This window comes from Sylvia atricapilla, chromosome 7 (genome assembly GCF_009819655.1).
Source record: "Sylvia atricapilla isolate bSylAtr1 chromosome 7, bSylAtr1.pri, whole genome shotgun sequence".
Lineage (NCBI taxonomy): Eukaryota > Metazoa > Chordata > Aves > Passeriformes > Sylviidae > Sylvia > Sylvia atricapilla.
The window spans coordinates 17215845-17232539 of NC_089146.1; the positions used below are offsets into that span (position 1 = coordinate 17215845).

At 37.9% G+C, this 16695-nt stretch overlaps 2 protein-coding genes across 8 annotated transcripts in view; one reads left to right on the plus strand and one right to left on the minus strand.

Moving 5' to 3' along the window:
* GPR155 (G protein-coupled receptor 155) overlaps positions 1-8390 on the plus strand; it is a 34590-nt gene extending 26200 nt beyond the window's left edge. For 4 of the 7 annotated variants that reach the window (XM_066322784.1, XM_066322782.1, XM_066322786.1 and 1 more), the window contains 4 exons: positions 817-912; positions 1767-1831; positions 2500-2637; positions 4719-6714. In XM_066322784.1, the coding sequence (XP_066178881.1) occupies positions 817-912; positions 1767-1831; positions 2500-2637; positions 4719-4941 (522 nt within the window). In that variant the 3' untranslated portion in view covers positions 4942-6714. Of the gene's footprint in view, positions 1-816; positions 913-1766; positions 1832-2499; positions 2638-4665; positions 6715-7962 lie in introns of those variants that run through there. The other 3 variants (XM_066322783.1, XM_066322787.1, XM_066322788.1) reach the window with 3 other exon arrangements.
* A 1051-nt stretch (positions 8391-9441) lies between these two features.
* On the minus strand, positions 9442-16693 carry SCRN3 (secernin 3). Its single transcript, XM_066322792.1, has 7 exons — positions 16459-16693; positions 16156-16337; positions 15188-15387; positions 14309-14521; positions 11647-11809; positions 11109-11289; positions 9442-10341 (listed from the first exon to the last, which is right to left on the minus strand). The coding sequence occupies exons 1-7, from the start codon at positions 16624-16626 to the stop codon at positions 10186-10188; spliced, it is 1263 nt and encodes a 420-aa protein (XP_066178889.1). The 5' UTR covers positions 16627-16693; the 3' UTR covers positions 9442-10185.
* Between the last annotated feature and the right edge of the window lie 2 nt (positions 16694-16695).

The window sequence follows — 16695 nt, forward strand, 5'->3', positions numbered from 1 at the left end:
GTGCTCAAAGTTGAGTTTCTTGTGGGTGACAGTTGGGGGAAGCATTTTTATTTGAAATGGAAAATACTATGTACAAATATGTAACACCACAAAGGACAGTGCAGCACAACCGTGTGGGTTAATAGCTATTGCTGTTGCTTTTCAGTTCTGTTAAATTACAAAATGAAATGCTTCCCTCTCAAATTTCCTGTAACAAGTATTCTATGCTAGTATATTTTTTCCATCTTTTATATTTAAGGGGTACCCCAACTCCTAGTCTGTATTTTAGCTCTTTCTGAATGATTACATAGATACTATGAAATAAGATCAGTTCTTTAAAGAATTAGCCTTTACACCCAAATGGGTTAACTTTGGAGGTTTTCTCCTTCTGTCAGGCATCTCAAATACCTGAAATGGTATGTGCTTCAGCTTAACATAATCCTAACTCTGCAAGAAATATGTAGAAAGCACTGATCTCAGCTAAGCAGCCTGAAGACAAACACTGCAAATCTGTCTGGGCTAATACTGGCTGTGTTATGTTGAAAACCTAAGTATGCTTAAGGCAGGTTCCTTACATAAACATGTAAAGAGCAGGATCTCTTACACTGCTACGTTTTGCATTATTATGTTTGAAACAGCCAAGGTTCCCCCTCCTACCAACTGAGATAATGTTTTAAAGTGTTTATTCCCTCTTACTTGTCTGTATCTGAATCATTTGTTAAAGAGAGACCATGAACATTGTGCAAGAATTAATAGCATGTGAAGAGAAGAAAGCTTTTGATTTTTAACAATCTGGTTATGTTTGTGGGTTTTGTTGCTTTTCTACTTTCTTTACAGAATCTCTCCAGTTGCTTGTGGTGGCTGTTCAACCAAGAGCCTGGAAGGCTGTATGTGGAACTGCAGTTCTTCTGTGCTGTGTTTAATTTTGGTCAGGTACTTACCAATGTTTGTCCTGAAAATGACCTTGTTGGTGGGTGTTGCAGCAGATAATGCACATCGTCCAGGACCATGAACGCTTTCAAAAGCGCAAATGACAACTGAATGCCAAATGCTCGTGGAAACTGAGTAGAAGTTTTGCCTTATTTGTACCAAAGCTTCGCCGGTGTCTCTTCTGTGGAGTTAGACCAGTTGCAAGGCAACTCCATGGATGCTTTCTCTGTAACATTTAAATGACCATCTCTAGTTTCAGTGACAACATGATAGTGAAGAGCTGAAGATGGATGCTGGTTCTGGCTGCACGTGGCCTATTTCAGTGCACCTGACACAAGGCATCTTCATCACCCATGAAGTGAAAAGCCAGCCAGTGTTAATACACACACTAGAGGAGCATTTTACACATCCATGCCATGCATGCCTACATTATGCACTGCAGTATAAAGTGATCATAGTTTTATATAAAAGCTGCACAGAAAAATGAATTAAGTAGAGAGCATTCTAACACTCAAATTACAGTAAGTCTGTTCTTTCCTTGGCATTAACAAAGACAGATTTAATACCTGGCTATGTAAGGTTGCCAGTTATCCCAGTGTCAAGTGGCATGTCACAGCATTAGTTTTACTAATTCTTTCCTATTTCTTGGAAGGTTTTATATGATGGACTGTTAGGTATTGATACATCGTTTTAAGGTCCAAATCAAAGCAGAAACAAAATGCATTTTGAATGATATGTGGAGAAGATGGATACTTTCCATGTATACATAAAATGTATTTGGCACTGAGTTTTTAATTTCTGTTCTATAGAAACCAAAGCTTTTGCTAATGTTGCTTTTTCTATTCTTTTTTCTCCAGGGTTTCATTTGCTTTGGTATTTTTGGCTTAGATAAGCATTTAATCATTCTGCCATTCAAGCGAAGGTAAATAAAATCTTTACACTTACACCTATAAACTTAATTATTACTAGTAATAATTTTTGAAAGGTGTTGAGTTTTCAGTGCTATAATATTTTGTTTCCTGTTTAGTTAATCTTCCAATTTTTTTTTCTTTCCCACTTGTAAAGAGGTAATTGCCATTAACTGTATGTGAGGCTTTTCTGCCATCCTAATGACAAAGACATAAGTCCTGCACGCTCCCTACGGGTGAAATTTTTGCCAAATGATGGATCTTCAGAATTAATTTCAGCTGATAAACTAAAACTTAGATATAGATGCTGAATCAGAATGTATCATCACTGTTTTAATAAATCTATGTGCATAATCCCATACCAGTACTTTGTGTGGATGGGCCCTTCCACAGTGGAGGAGTGAATTGTACAAAGCTGCATTTACCTTCGAGCTAACTGGCTGCTGTGTGACTGCAGCAGCTAGAGCTGGCTCCTAGCTACTCTCTTTCCTTCTGCCCAAGGCTAGAATAACACCTCTGTGTTCAAAAGCCATACACACGTATTACGAAGATTATATGTAAAGTATTGGGCACAAAAAGAGGTTGTGATAAGCTTCCTGGGAGGTCCACTTTATTATTTACAGTTTCCTAAAAAATATCCCTGTTTGATTTGCTATCTTGAATTTTTCTTTATTTTTTCTAGGCTTGAGTTTTTCTGGGGTGGAAGAGAAGCAGCAGGGCATACAGATGCCTCTGTACCTGAGGAAATCAGGATGACCTGTCAACAGTTTGTTCGTTATCACAGAGATCACTGTGTCAAAAGTATTGTCAGAGGCAGAAGGTAAGGTTCTTCCCTGCACGTATAACCTGTTACAAAGCACATAGCTCACCTTTTGAAAATAGTGAAATGCAGTTAATTTTGTGGTGTTATTCCTGTTATGGTATAGTTATTCAAACCTCAACATAAGGATTAAAAATTTGACTATAACAGAAGTGTTTCTAGCCTCACACTGAAACACTAAGGCACAAGTCCTATTATCTCACCTAGGTTTTAAATAAATTATAAAGTGTTTTATATCACTGAGGGGTTTCTTCAGGTTTTGCATTTAACTGGAGTTCAGAGGATAAGATCTTTCTAAAAAACTGAACACAGTAATACCTGTAGTAATGCATTGAGACCCTTTGTTTGTTTTGCTTTGCTTGTTTTGTTTTGCAGAGTAAGACACTGTCAGTATTTGTAACTAAATGTTTACTAGTATGTAGCTTTAATAGGAGGCAAAACTCTTGCAACTGATTTTTGTGTGCACTCAGAGGCCACTCAACGCGTGAGATTACAGTGAGTTTAGGACTTCAACAGCTTCTGAGTTTATATAATTTCTTTTGCTCATAACCTCTAAGGAGGCCTAAACTTCAATTTATGAGACCAGTAAAGATATCAGAAGCAAATTATGTTACCTAAATCAAGGATTGTGCCTTCAGATATGTGTAGGTGGATGAGAAGAGAAATGCAGACAGAAGCAGCAGGAACACGAAAAAGATTCTGCCTTTATTTAAATATATGAAATGGGGACGTGAAGAATTGTTCTAACAGGACACTTTGACTATTCTTGTCATGTAAGCTTTTAAGTAGGACTAGTTTGGCAGGGTGGGGTGGTCTTTTAATGGCCAGGTAGTCCAATACCATATTGCAAAACTGTTTTAGACAGCATCATGATTTTGTTCAGTCTCTTCAGAAGTCAGTAACGTTCCATAAGAAAGATATATCAGAAAATGTCTGTTATTAAATAGAACAGGTTTTACAGCTCTGTTTTTCCCATGCTTCTGCTGCTGTTGTGGTTTCTTGGGCTTTGGGCCATTCATTTAGTTGTACTTTGTGTTTTTTATTAATCATATCCACCAGAGAATACATGAAATTATGACATTTGTTGCTTTGTTGTTATGATATTATGTTCGTGCAGAACTTGGTTCATGTCTTATTGCTCCTTGTGAATGAAAACAATGCATTTCTTTTCATTTTAAATATTCATCTAACCTGATCCTATCCTCTTTGATTTAAATGTGCTGTAACTGAGACATAAACATGGATTTTAATTTCACTTTTGCATCTGCTAATAAATGTTAACACTTGCTCTGTGTTACTGCTGCTTTTAACTTTTAAAAAAAAAAGGTAGGGAAAAATTTGGCTTATGCTGTCTTTTAGCTCTTAATCACCTTTAGAAACACTGTGCTTGGGTTCCATAGAGTAGATTTTAGATAACCAGAAACATTCATTGCTGCAGGTAAATTTTTGTATGGTATGTCTGCTGAAACTAGGCAGATGATAGCATCATTGCCTCATAAACGTGGGAAAAAATAGTTTTGTTGTAAAGGTTTTGTTTATTCTTAGTACTGTATGTGTGGTCAATATTTAACAGGATATGCAAGTTATAAACGGGCTTTGTTTACAATGTGTGTGAGCAGTTAGTGTCTATTTAAAAGTGTTCAGAAATTATAAAAAGAAATAAAATTCAAACAAAATCCCTGTTGCTGAAGACAGGTTGCTTGCAGGTCAGATATTTTGTTGCAGAAAAGGTCATGGTAAGAAGTACATGGGAAGTAATTATCCAAGAAATAGAATTATACTGTTTGAGTTTTTAGGAAAAATGCTACTGATGCCCACTGAATTTTGTGAATTCAATTTTACTTAGAAGCCTAAAACAACTTTGTATATCCATATTGCTTCTCATTGAAATGTCTGTAGGAAAAGGTAGTGAACATTGGCATGTCCCTAATATACAAAACTTGCAAATTCTCTTCTAACATGCTCTTAACTATCATGATGTCTTTCCTTGTTTCCTGCTGTTTTTCCTTGCTTTTCCCCATCGTGCAGTGGTGATACCAGATTTACAGAGCATATGGGTGAATCATTCCTTTGACATACAGGTGTGGTGCAAAGACCTCCACTGGCATCTTCTTTGGCTGTGACCTGGTGAACTGGCTCATGCAAGTTGGCCTTGCCTCTGACCGTGGAGAAGCTGTGGTGTATGGGGACAGGCTGCTGAAGGGAGGCGTCGTCCAGCACATAACAAATGAATTTGAATTTCGGGATGAATACTTGTATTACCGCTTCATTCCCAAGAAATCAGGTGTAGTTGAGAGCCGTTGACCTGAGCATGCAGGCAAAGGAGAGGTAGTTGGGGTGAGTGTCACCACCTCCTCTGCCTTCACTGCTGAAATTGGAAGTATTTCTTTCTCAGAGCTCTCAGAGAACTGTGTTATTCTCCCTTGTAAAATTAAGAGATGTGGTTCTACTTGTGTCTATTCTGAAGAAAATGGTAGAGAGTTATATTTAGTCAGCATTCCAACCAGAATGCTACTAAATAAAACCAGATGCTCTGGACTTAGAACATTTTTTCCATTTTGAGCAAAACAAATAGTAAAATGGTATGTATCACTGTTGTATTTTAGAGGCATTATAACTGCAGTTTTAATACTGATGCCACAACGAGGAAAAAAACCCCATGAAAGGTATTTTTCATGTTGCTGGATGTTCTCCATATTTTAGTGTGATGAAGTACTGATGCCTGTTTACAGTCAGGCTTCCTCCTGACTTCACTGAAGTAGGGTTTCTTCTGTCATACCTCAGTTTTTACTACTCTGCTCTTGTCTAACAGCAGGATTTTTTTTTTAGCTGCTTACACCTGAGATCAGGTAGGTTTTTTCTCCCTTAAAGATAAAATACTCCAGTTAAAAAGACAGAATTGTAGTGACAATGTTTCCAATATCAGGGACTGAAGCTGGGCAAATATTGAGTGGAATAAGTAATGGTTTTGTACAAACTTACTAAATCTAAAACTGTAGAAATACTCAGCACTCTCCCAAAATAGGAAATTATATAATGGACTAAACAATTTGTTCTGAAATTTTGCCTTATGGTGGTAGTAACAGCTTTATCAAGAGCAGATTTTTACATTCTGAAATTAGCCTTTACAGTTTAAATTAGAAGTGCCAGCCTCAAGTAAAGATTTTCTGGAAGCCTTGGGTACATGTGCAAGTCAAGACAAAATTAATTTTCAAATCATAAAACTTTTAAAATTAAATTAATGACTTTTAAATCTATTATATTAAAAATCCTAAATGAACACCCAGATTAGGGTTTAGAGTAGCTAAATATCCTAGATTTTTGTTGATTGCCTAACACAGGTTTCTAATAAACCTCAGGTATACTCCTTCAAGTTACTTTAGTGTCACTCAGATTCGTGTGCAGTAAAGGTAGAATCTGAGGACCTGTGTGTCTTCTGCAATATTTTGAAAAGGTTAAAGACAAAGTGTTGTATCTGATAGCCATTATGCTGCCCTTTTAAAACCACAAGAATAGCATATATGTCTATAAAAATTTTATGTAGTGAGGGAAAAGAATCCAGGTATTAAAAATTATTTGCTCAACTATGAATAACTCTTCTCATCCTTTTTTAAAAAAGTCTTTCCCTTTTTTCGCCTTTTTTTTTTTTTAAGTACACAGATTTTTATTACAGCTACTTTTGCATCTATTTTGTATTAAGAATGAAAAGTGATTTTAGCAGTGTAAGCTACTATTCAACAAGCGGTTGTTTTATGGTTGTAATTTCCTGCAAGACTTAAATTGAAAAAGTAATTCCTTTAATGTCAGTCTGATTGCTGTGTGCACAGAAACATAACATCCTGCTGCTTACGTATGCCGTACAACCTGGTATATTTTAATGTTTTCCATCAAGAATATAATTGATGTTTGCATCAGGCTGTGGCCACACCAGAAAACATTAACGTATTTCCATTATGAATGTTGAAGACAGCTGTATCAAATATTTTGGAATAATTAGACATATGTGACTTACGAGCAGAAACTGCAAGTATGTCTGGCTTCTAAATACTGCACCTTGTCAATAAATCTGTTACTTGATTTCAGAGTTCTGATCTGTGATGTGGTGTGCGAGTGGGTTATGTGTCCGTGTCAAGGTTTACAGCAAATGTGTTTTTCTGAAAGATCTGTTAACGTGGCTCTTGCCTTTCAGTCCTGGTATTTCTTAAATCCATCCTTGATCCTTTACAAGTGGGCAGAGCATTCTTAATGGGTGCCCACCCAATGATACCTCCATACTAGAAGCGTGTCACATTGTCATCTACTTACCAAATACAATTTTTTAAATTAATTCTTCAAACACTGAAGAAATTGATCTTAGGGCAGTTTTACAGTTCTATTTATAGTCATTGTTCTTGCACTCTTGTCTTTCTCACTTTCATCATAAAAGTTCTGCTTTCCTTTATATAATTGGCTCTGCTTTCCCGTAGATTTGAACACAACATACCTATTTTAAATAAGAAATTACTCAAACTTTCTGCATAGAAAAGGCTCTCTTACAAGTCTAATACAGAGAACACCTTTAATTATCAACCAACAGCAAATTCTTAGATTTACTGCTACAGCACTGTGACTGCTGATATCATACCCATTAGCCAGATGAATCTGTGATGGTTAATAAATAGACTAAAGAAGCTAGGAATGAAATACAGGATGTAATATTTTGTTTCTAAATCACTGGGTACTTCAGGAAGCCAATAATAGACTTTGAATTGCTTTAGAAAGTTAAGTAACCCTTTTATCTGGTAAGTATTTGCTTCCACCAAGGAGCACTGACAAGTTTTGAATAGCTGATGTTCTGTCAATAGTTGATGTACTGTTATGTGAATTTCTGGTAGTTAGAAACAGCTTTGCTTTAAAGAAGTGCTCAGTGGTGCAATGACTTCCTTTATTTTGAGGGTGGATTAGTCTGGGATAAATCTCTTGGAAGCTAAGTTCCATGAAAACATCTATTGAACAAGTTTAGAGGGATGTCCAGTGAAAAAAATGGTTCTTTTTTCTAGGACTAATCTCAAAATAATTGTCATAATGAACTGGGAAGGATATAACACTTAGTTTTCTAGTATAAAATTTTAGTACTTTTTTATTTCAATAATGATCCTTCATAAAGCTCTAGACCTTTTAAAGTCAGTAAGATGCATTCCTAGGTGAAAACCCATGCTAAGATTGCCCTCTAGGGGACAATGTGATTTTTAATTTTTCTTTATTTTAATATAAGGTTGTGGGAGAAAGGATTTGTTTCTCCTGATCCCATCTTTATTTTCTGTTTTTACATTGCATGTCTTCTAGGAGGATGAAATCTCAAGGAAAAAGGTACTTAAATATCCTGTATTCTGTTGGCCATCACTTTGAACTGTCTCCACACATTACACTGTTTCTACTTTGTTTTTACTTTGTATCCTGTACACCAGTACAGGACAACACATAAATAAGAGGCACAGTTGGACTGTATCTACCTACATTATGACTGGACCAATGTGCTTAACCATGTTAATTGCTACCCCATGATTAAGTGGCCTGCTCCAACTTCATTACTGCTTTTCCTGTATAACTTCAATCTTTGCACTGTAGCATAAAACTATTTCACTTGGTTTACTATGCTGCCTGAAAACTTGATGCATACCTTGGTTTCCAGCACAGTTTCACCTGGCATTTACTGATGTTTTGAAGCTATGAAAGAATTACTGTAGAACAGCCCATGATCAAAAACAGGAAAAGATACATAATTGTTAGATATGGACATCCCATAAGAAAAACATAAATACAACAAATTTTTATAAAATCTGTCTTCCAGTTAACAAACTGGACTATTGAACTGCTGTATTGAACCACTGTGCTACTGAACTTCTGAGAAATTTTGTTGTCAACAGAGGCACAAAATGTTCAGTCAATTCAAACATACTTTGTCTTACTCCCACTCAGTCTTGCTTACTACTGCCACGTACACATTAGGTCACTAGAAACAGAAAGTTCACGAGCCTTTCCTAACTCAGTAGTTTCTTGTGAATCTGAACACAGCATCCCAAGCTAATTTCTATTCTTATTGTAGGATCAGAAAGAATAAATTCTACCAAGCTCTGAATTTTCATATTATTTCTGCAAACTTCATTGACTATGTATTCTTTATATTTAACTTTTTTTACCAGTGGGGTATTGAAGAGTTTACAGAATGAGAGAACTGCATGTGAAAAATCATCAAAGAATGATCTTTCTGTGGTTTGCTGTGTCTGTTGGCATGCACTGTCATGTCCCACATTGCTGCTGCACCTCAAGTGCACCATGTCATATTTTCTTCTGAAGATTTGCAGAAGTGCTGCATTTTGAGTGCTTTTATTTTTTGCTGTTTTTCCTTACAGTCATGCTTGTTATCCTGACTTATTGATCATGAGGTAAAAATCAGAATCTTCTTTGTTGTTTGTTTAGTTTGGCCCTTGCCACAGATAACGAAAAGTGGTGTCATATGCTGATCACTACTTTTAAACAGGATCGGGAAGGAAGAGTTCCTGGCAGGGCAAAAAGCTTGACTAAATTAAATCCATGGTCCATTAACTCTGGGAGACAAGTCATGGTTTAAAAGGCTTTATAAGAAATGAAAAAAACTTAAAAGTACTTTTAAGTGTCCTGCTGAGTACATGTATATACTTGTGTAGCTCAACATCTTCCTTTCTAGCTGCCCAATTTTAAAAAGTAACAATTCAAGAAACATTTTAGAACTCCCCCATATAAAGTGTTATAAAGTGCACTGCAGAGTCAATTTGACAATAATCATCTTGTATATAAATAAGTTTATTTTTCACTATCAGGATAGGAAAAAGAGACAGGAAAGTAAAATCTGCAGGTAACTTAGAGAATGTTTGCATTGTTAATTTCCATGTAATGAGATTTAACAATCACTCACAGCAAAATGATATTATTGTAACTGTGATTTGTTTTTAATATACCTTGAACTCTTAGCCTTGTTTTATATTGAAGGAGTAGAAGGTTCATATATGAAATGTATCTTAGAATGGTTTTACCAAACAACCAAGTATCAATCTTTCATGGTTTTGTGTGTCACTTTCTTTTTTCTTCAGCGGTCATCATAGCTTCTACATTTTAGAAAGTCTTCAGCATAGTCATTTTAATTCAGGTAGTCTGAAATTCGGCTACAACTCTCTTGACTATAAAAGCGACATGTATGTATGCTAGAACTGAGTTCTCCAGAGCTGAGTTAGTGTTCTTCATTCAGAGATGAGGGTATTCACTAATTTCGTCAAGCTGTTGCATTCTAATTGCATCTATTTGTTGGCAGAATCAGTCTCTGCTGACAGCTTTGTGCCGTGTACAAAGCCACTGCTTGGCTCTCAGGAACCTTTCCAGCATTCTTCTTACAATCAAAAGCCATTTGTCTTGAATATGAATCTACATCTTTAAAACTGTCCATGCTACACGAAAACAGGATGGTAATCTATATAGCCTCCTCATTAGAAAACCCAATTATAATCCAAATTTTACCACTTTCAAATAATATTCTTAGCTATATATTTTGAGTTCTTCTTCTACACACTGTGGAAAAAGATTAACTACTTGGTTAATATCAAGGCATCCATTTTGCAGGATGGATTCCATTTGATTTATCTTCTGTTTCTCCAACTCCTGTATCTCTTTGAGCATTCCTTTACCTTTGTCCTGCAAAAAGAAACATTTATTTCTCTAAAAACTATACAGAGCATGTAGTAATCACCCTAACAAAATTCTGTTCTGCTCTCCTTATTTTAATCTTTTAAGAGTTTCTAGGGTACGCAGTTATGTTGGCAGAAGTCAGTATCATGACAGGTTTTCTTAGGTATCTTTCCTGATATCTAGCACGCATTTCATCTCCCTTGTCTGACAGGATGAAGAAATATTAAAGCTCCTTAAGGTATTAGTTACCAAAACTTAAGTGGGCATGTGACTTTTAAGATGTATCTCTAAATAGGAGAAATTTTACTGCTAAAAATAAGCAGCTACCTTCCTGCTTCACGTCTGTGTTCAGCTATCTTTGTCATCTTGTTTCCTTTCCTGTCCATGTCAAGCAATGATCAAAGACAAGCCCTCCTTTTCCACCTGAGACCAGGGGCCTGAACAGCTTTAAGAACTCTTAGCAGGAGCTGTGTATTTACCTGTGGCTGTTTGAGCATTTCCCCATTATGTGACTGGTGTGGGAGGCTGCTCAGCAAGGTGAGCAACACAGAGCCTCACCTGGGGCTCAGCCTGCCAGTACAGCACAGTGCTCTTTGCAATTCCCAGTGCTGGAAACACGTGTCTGCCAGATGCTAACACACTGGGCTTCTGGGGCACTGCACTGCTCTTTGCAATCCATCAAACAGCATTAACTGGTATCACATTAACAAAATGTGAGCAAGGACCTTATATAAACCACCTGCTTGCACTGAAATCTAATTTAATCAACGTACCTTGATAGTTTCCATAACTACAGCAGCACTTTGATGTTTTTTATAGAGCTCATGTCTTCGATCTGGCTTACTCTGAAAACGTGGTTGCTTCTTAACTGGATCATCATGACCAAATGTAGGGGATGTAGTTTTTAATAACTGAGTAATACCGGGCACAAAAATGAAAGGCTTGAATACAGATCTAGAAATAAAAAATAGAACAAAGATCCTTTACTGACACCGTTTAGTTAAAATTGTTGAGTCAGTAAATTGCTGTATTTTTTCCCATTCTTCTACTTGCTTCTTTTAAGAAAGAAGTATTAAAAACCATCTAAGTGGTGTTAAAGTCATTGTCACAGCAGTGTTCCGTTAAGTAGGTTGGTAGATACCATTAATATACATAATGTACATTTATGTTCCTCCTACATTTTGATTGTGCTTTTTCAGGGGAAAAAAGAAAACCAACCCAAATCAAAAAGGAATATAATTAGGCAAACTGCAAGACTTTTTCATTTAGATATTTACAATTTCTTATCCAATTTACTTGCTGCTGCATCACCTGGCAGGATCTGGAGTTCCAGTAAAGAAGTGAATACAGGGCAGATTAGGCTGCTGAGGCAGTACAGACACCATGCTGCCAGTTGTCATAAATCCACCTTCCATGTTAATGCCACTCTCTTTGTCACGAAGAATTTCCATCATTATTTCAGAAGTGATAGATCCTATTCAAGATACAATACAGTTATTTAGCCACAGAGCTAATATAATACCAACTGAATGACATGTTCCCTACAGCTGGCTGCTTTTTCCTTTAATAGGCAATGCCAGTTTTAGTTTGTCTGTGCTGGCAGGGGATAAAAATCATCCTAATGGCAAACCTTAATATGGATACACTTGTATTGCTTTCCCCAAAGTATTTACTTCAAAGAGAGGTGGTAAGAACATGCCTTAAAAAGGGGGGAGTAGAAAGATAAATGGTGTTTCCAGAAAGGTGAATTTCATAGGGCTAGCAAATGGTCATTCACAAAACAACTTTTCAGATGAAAATTAGTAACTTGTTGGATTAAATGCTGAACTTTGAGCACTCTGTGGAAGTTAGGATAAATTATTATAATGCTGGTTTGGTATTTGAACAAAGTTAATACCACTATGTTGCTTTGAAATTATAAAAATAATAACAGCCATGCATGGATTTTGCGTGAAACTTTGAAGATGAAACACCAAGACTGTCACTTGTTTTGGGGATGGGTTTGGTGGGTGTTTTTATTTTCATCCTTTTCAAGGAGGCACTGGAGGAGCATTACATCCTATGTTCAGAAGCTACAGTACTACATCCATTTGTAGAAAAGTCTTTATCAGCAACCTGTGTGAGGTTTAGTGCCAAGTATCTATGAAAATAACTCCTGCTGAGGAGGAACAGAACCCTTTCCACATATCCTGTTCAAGTGATATCCCTGTTGCTGTAGAGTGTACACTGAAGCTCGGATACTGGCATGGTATCACCAAACCATCCAATATTCTGGCAGGCAGCTCTTGCAGAATGGTTTTCTTCTCACATTTGGTGCACCAGTAGAGGGTATGCTTATGGCAGAAAAACATTAGTTCACTCACTCTTTATTATTTATTGGAAGGTATCATCTGCCACTTTAATATTTTAGTGTTTCCTTTACTCAGTTCTAACTGCGTAATTTTTTTTTTAACTGCCTTGCTGTTTCCTCTTAAAATAGTTGCTCTGCTGCTAAGTCATGTGTCTCAAATACTATTTTTTCATACATGACCCAGGCTGCCTGTAGACAGGCATGCAGCGCTACATTTCAGCAAGAAAACCTCAAGTATTCCTGCAGTTGCCTGGGAAGATTAGAGAACTAAAAGGATCAGCAAACTAGATGAACCAAAGAAATTAAAAGAAGCAGTAGTCGTTTTTACTTACAACTTAGCAACCTGTCCAGCAGAGAAGAAGGTACTGCATATTTTCCACTAGATTCTACTTTGTATACCTGAACTACATTCCCTCTATTTTGAAATATGAATAATATTTTTCTAAAAATGGCCCTCACGTAGTAGGCAGCCTGGAAAAACCCTACAACTGTAATGCTACTGAGTGAAAAAGCAGGGAAGGATAGATGGAGAAACCAGTGATTTTACTGATGCTGTAAACCAAATAGCTTTTAGTTAGGGCACTGATTTAAAATAAATCTAAACAATATGAGGCTGATAACCTGAACACCTAGTGGGATTTTTAAAATGGCTCACGTAAATGCCTGAAAATGGGGATTTAGAATGAAAACAGATACAATCTCAGCATTGTTATAATACAAGTAAATACAGGTATTATGAAAATGCTTTCAGTATTCAGAACCTGCAATTCCCAAAATGAATTCAGGATTTACATGAGCACTAGAGCAAGATAGCAAAAGTAATTCACTCTGATGCTTTAACTAAATGCTAAACCTGGTCTGGCAGAGTTCAGCCAAACAAATAAAATAAACAAAGGGGTGCAATGTAATCTTGATTCAGATTAATTATTTCAAATGAGCATGTGAATACAGCTACAGCAAAAACCTGCTAGATGGATGCAGTTAGAAGAGAAAACTTGGAAATCTGAAGAGTAAGCGTATGAGTTAGTGACTGCTTAGAGTACAGAAAATTATTTTGTTCAGCTCTTGGTGTGTTTTAGTAGACTACACATAAAGTTTAGAGTAATCATTACAGTGAAATTACAAAGATTTAAAAATTAATGTCACAAATAAATGCATGATATGTATCTAAATGCTGTGCTGTTGCTTTATATAAATGGTACCTGACTGAAGCTGTTCATAGGGTTCTTTGTGGCTGCAAACTGCTGGGAATCTGGTTTAGTCTCTAAGTTTTTGTCCTTAGCAGTACAGTAATATGTAGCCTATCAAAATGTTTCAGAACAAGTCTTAAAGGGCATTTAGTGGTATAGTCATAATGTGACCTCTCAGGGTTGTTACTGTAGCTCTGTATGTTTGATATTTGTCCCTTGTTTTAATTTTTTTCCTCCTCTCTAAATTAGCAAAAAATGGATAGAAACTTCCAAGTTCAGCACTTCTCTTTTAGGCAAAAAAATTATTCCAGTAAGTTATAGTTCATTAAGTCATGTGAATGATTGTCTGCATCAGATGTATAATCATTTATGATTTAAATTAATATAGCTTACTGAACACTTTGTATATCTTGAAAAAAATGTAAAAGGATACCTTTGTGTTTGTTCAGAAGCTTATAGCCTTCACAGTATCGGCCTCCAGATGTGGTCATTCTGGCAGTATTGACATAAGAATACGTGGCAGCAAAATCAAATTCCTTTTCTCCATCCCACCAGCCATTGCTTTTGGCATATTCTTTCAATCCTGGGTGTTCTCTGTCAATCTTGGTTGTGATAGAGAGCTGGTTGGAAATATTCCGTACACCTCCTGTTTGTAAGTTGTGGAAAGAATTGTTTAATACACTGAATGATTTTTTTTTTTTTGGTATTTTGTTTACAATTAGCTTAGTAAGGCAAATTACTCCTAAAAAGTTTCTTACAAGATCAGTCAGTCTGGTGGTTTATTTTTGGCCCTCTCTCCCCAGCTACATGTATTTTTCTGACTGAATTTTCACCGCCACTCATTTCTGACTCATTTGCTTCTATTGCCAACACTGTATTTCAGGTTCCGTCCTGGTTATTCCCACCTTTATATTCTTCTTCTGAGACACCCAAAGATTGAGCTTGTCCTCCTAAGTCCACTGGAAGAATCAGCCCAGTGCTTCAGGGCCCAGTACATCAATCCTGTCCCCAAATGAAATTGTCATGAATTGCTACCATCCTTAAGACCACACATACTGCTGTCTTTCTCATGCTGACTTTCTTGCTGTCCTCTGTTTTCTAAGTGCAAGAGTGGTTATCTCTGGCTCTGAAAAGGCCCCTGTGACTCAGCTCCTCTGACAAACTGCCAGCTACTCCATACTCATGCCCCAGGAAGGTTGTTTACAGGCATATGTATGCAGCTCGAGGTTAGTTTGAAATGGTAAATGAAAACGGGCAAACTCCAGGTGGCCACTGCACTTGAAATGTTTAGAACAAAAAGCATCATCCATACCTTCTACTTTTTCTGCTGCCCAGTATTTTCCTGATGTCTCCAGCACCCATGCTTCCTTTCTGTCGGCTATCAGAAAACTGTTGTGGTACGTAAATGCCATGTTGCTCTCCATACAGTTTCCTCCCTGTCCATATTTTTCCAGCAAATCAACTATGACATTAAGAGCCTTTTCAGCTGTGTCTGCTCTCTCAAGTCCAAGCCTAAAACAAAAGAAAAACGTTATTTTTGGAACTATGAACTCCACACAAACCTATTCAGCCTGAGTATTCAAATTGACCTGGAATGATATTTCCATATGCAGCTGCCAGATGTATGATCTGGTAAGGGAAACATAAGTCAGGTAAAGGGCTTCTTTGAAGTGGATTCTCTGTGAACTTGACATGGGGAAAAACACCAAATGGAAATACAGAAAGGCAGGGAGAGGGATTCCACAAACTGCGTACAAGTCCTGTGCAGGTATTGGAGTGTGTGGGGGGGAAATTACCAAAAGAATTTACTGACTGCTCTAGGTTGATGAGTTACACTGGCACCTATAGGGAAGGAACATGAACTTGCTATTTACATGGGAATAGGCAGCTGAGACCAAACTTAAAAATATGTGAGTGAAAGATGGGGGAATAGGAATGGAGTATAGACCCTAGGAAAAGGTCCAAACAGTAGTGCCTGAAGTCCACCTGTACTCTTTAAAAAGTTTCAGTTTAGTATAATTTTTTTAGAAAGAAAAACGTTTGATAATTTCTTTAACAAATTCCGGTTCAGTGCCTGATACTTCTTATGGGTTCCGGCAGAAATCTAGTGCTTATGCCAAGAAATACTTATTTTTAACCGTGGCTAGAACAGTGGAAGAAGTGTCTTCTGAAAGTGAAAAGTACTATTTCCCCATATGACTCAAACCACATGTTTCCAGGTAAATTCCAAATCCGGTACAATTTACTAAAAACAAAAATAGCGGAACAGCCTGCGCACACCTTACGAGGTCCATGCCGAGGAGAGCTTCCCCATCGCAGACCTCTTCCCTGCCCCACACCGCCTCGTTGCCGATGCACACGCCGTGCTCGTTGGCGCCCATCTCGGCCCCCCAGAGCCAGGAGGGGCGGCTCAGGACCACGGCGTGCGTCCTCTCCACCTGCTCGATGCTGATGTAGGTGCACTGCAAGAGGTCAGAGCACACATCGAGTCACCGTCCCCGAATGCGGGCTAAGCGCGCAGATAAGGGTTGACGGCGGTGTTCTCGCCGCCTCCCGAGGACCGCTCCTGCCCCGCGGCCTCACCTCCAGCGCGGCGCCGGGCGGGTGCGCGGCGGCCGGGAAGTGCACGACCTCCTGCACCTCGTCTGCCGGCCGGTCCGAGTTCTTCCCGAACACCACGCGGCCCCCGGGCGCCGCGGGCGGCAGCGCCACGAAGGTGTCGCAGGAGACGGGCGGGGGCCGGGGGAACATGCTGAGGGTTGAGAGGCGAGGGCTGCGGAGCCCCACGCCGCTCGGGCCCGGCGCGGACAGCTGCAGCGC

Coding starts and splice junctions, on each gene's coding strand:
- SCRN3 (XM_066322792.1), bottom strand. CDS start 16,626: ATGTTCCCCCGGCCCCCGCCCGTCTCCTGCGACACCTTCGTGGCGCTG. Junction 15,388..16,155: donor CTCGGCATGGACCTCGTAAG/GTGTGCGCAGGC, acceptor CTTTTGTTTTAG/GCTTGGACTTGAGAGAGCAG. Junction 11,810..14,308: donor GCTTCTGAACAAACACAAAG/GTATCCTTTTAC, acceptor TATCTTGAATAG/GATCTATCACTTCTGAAATA.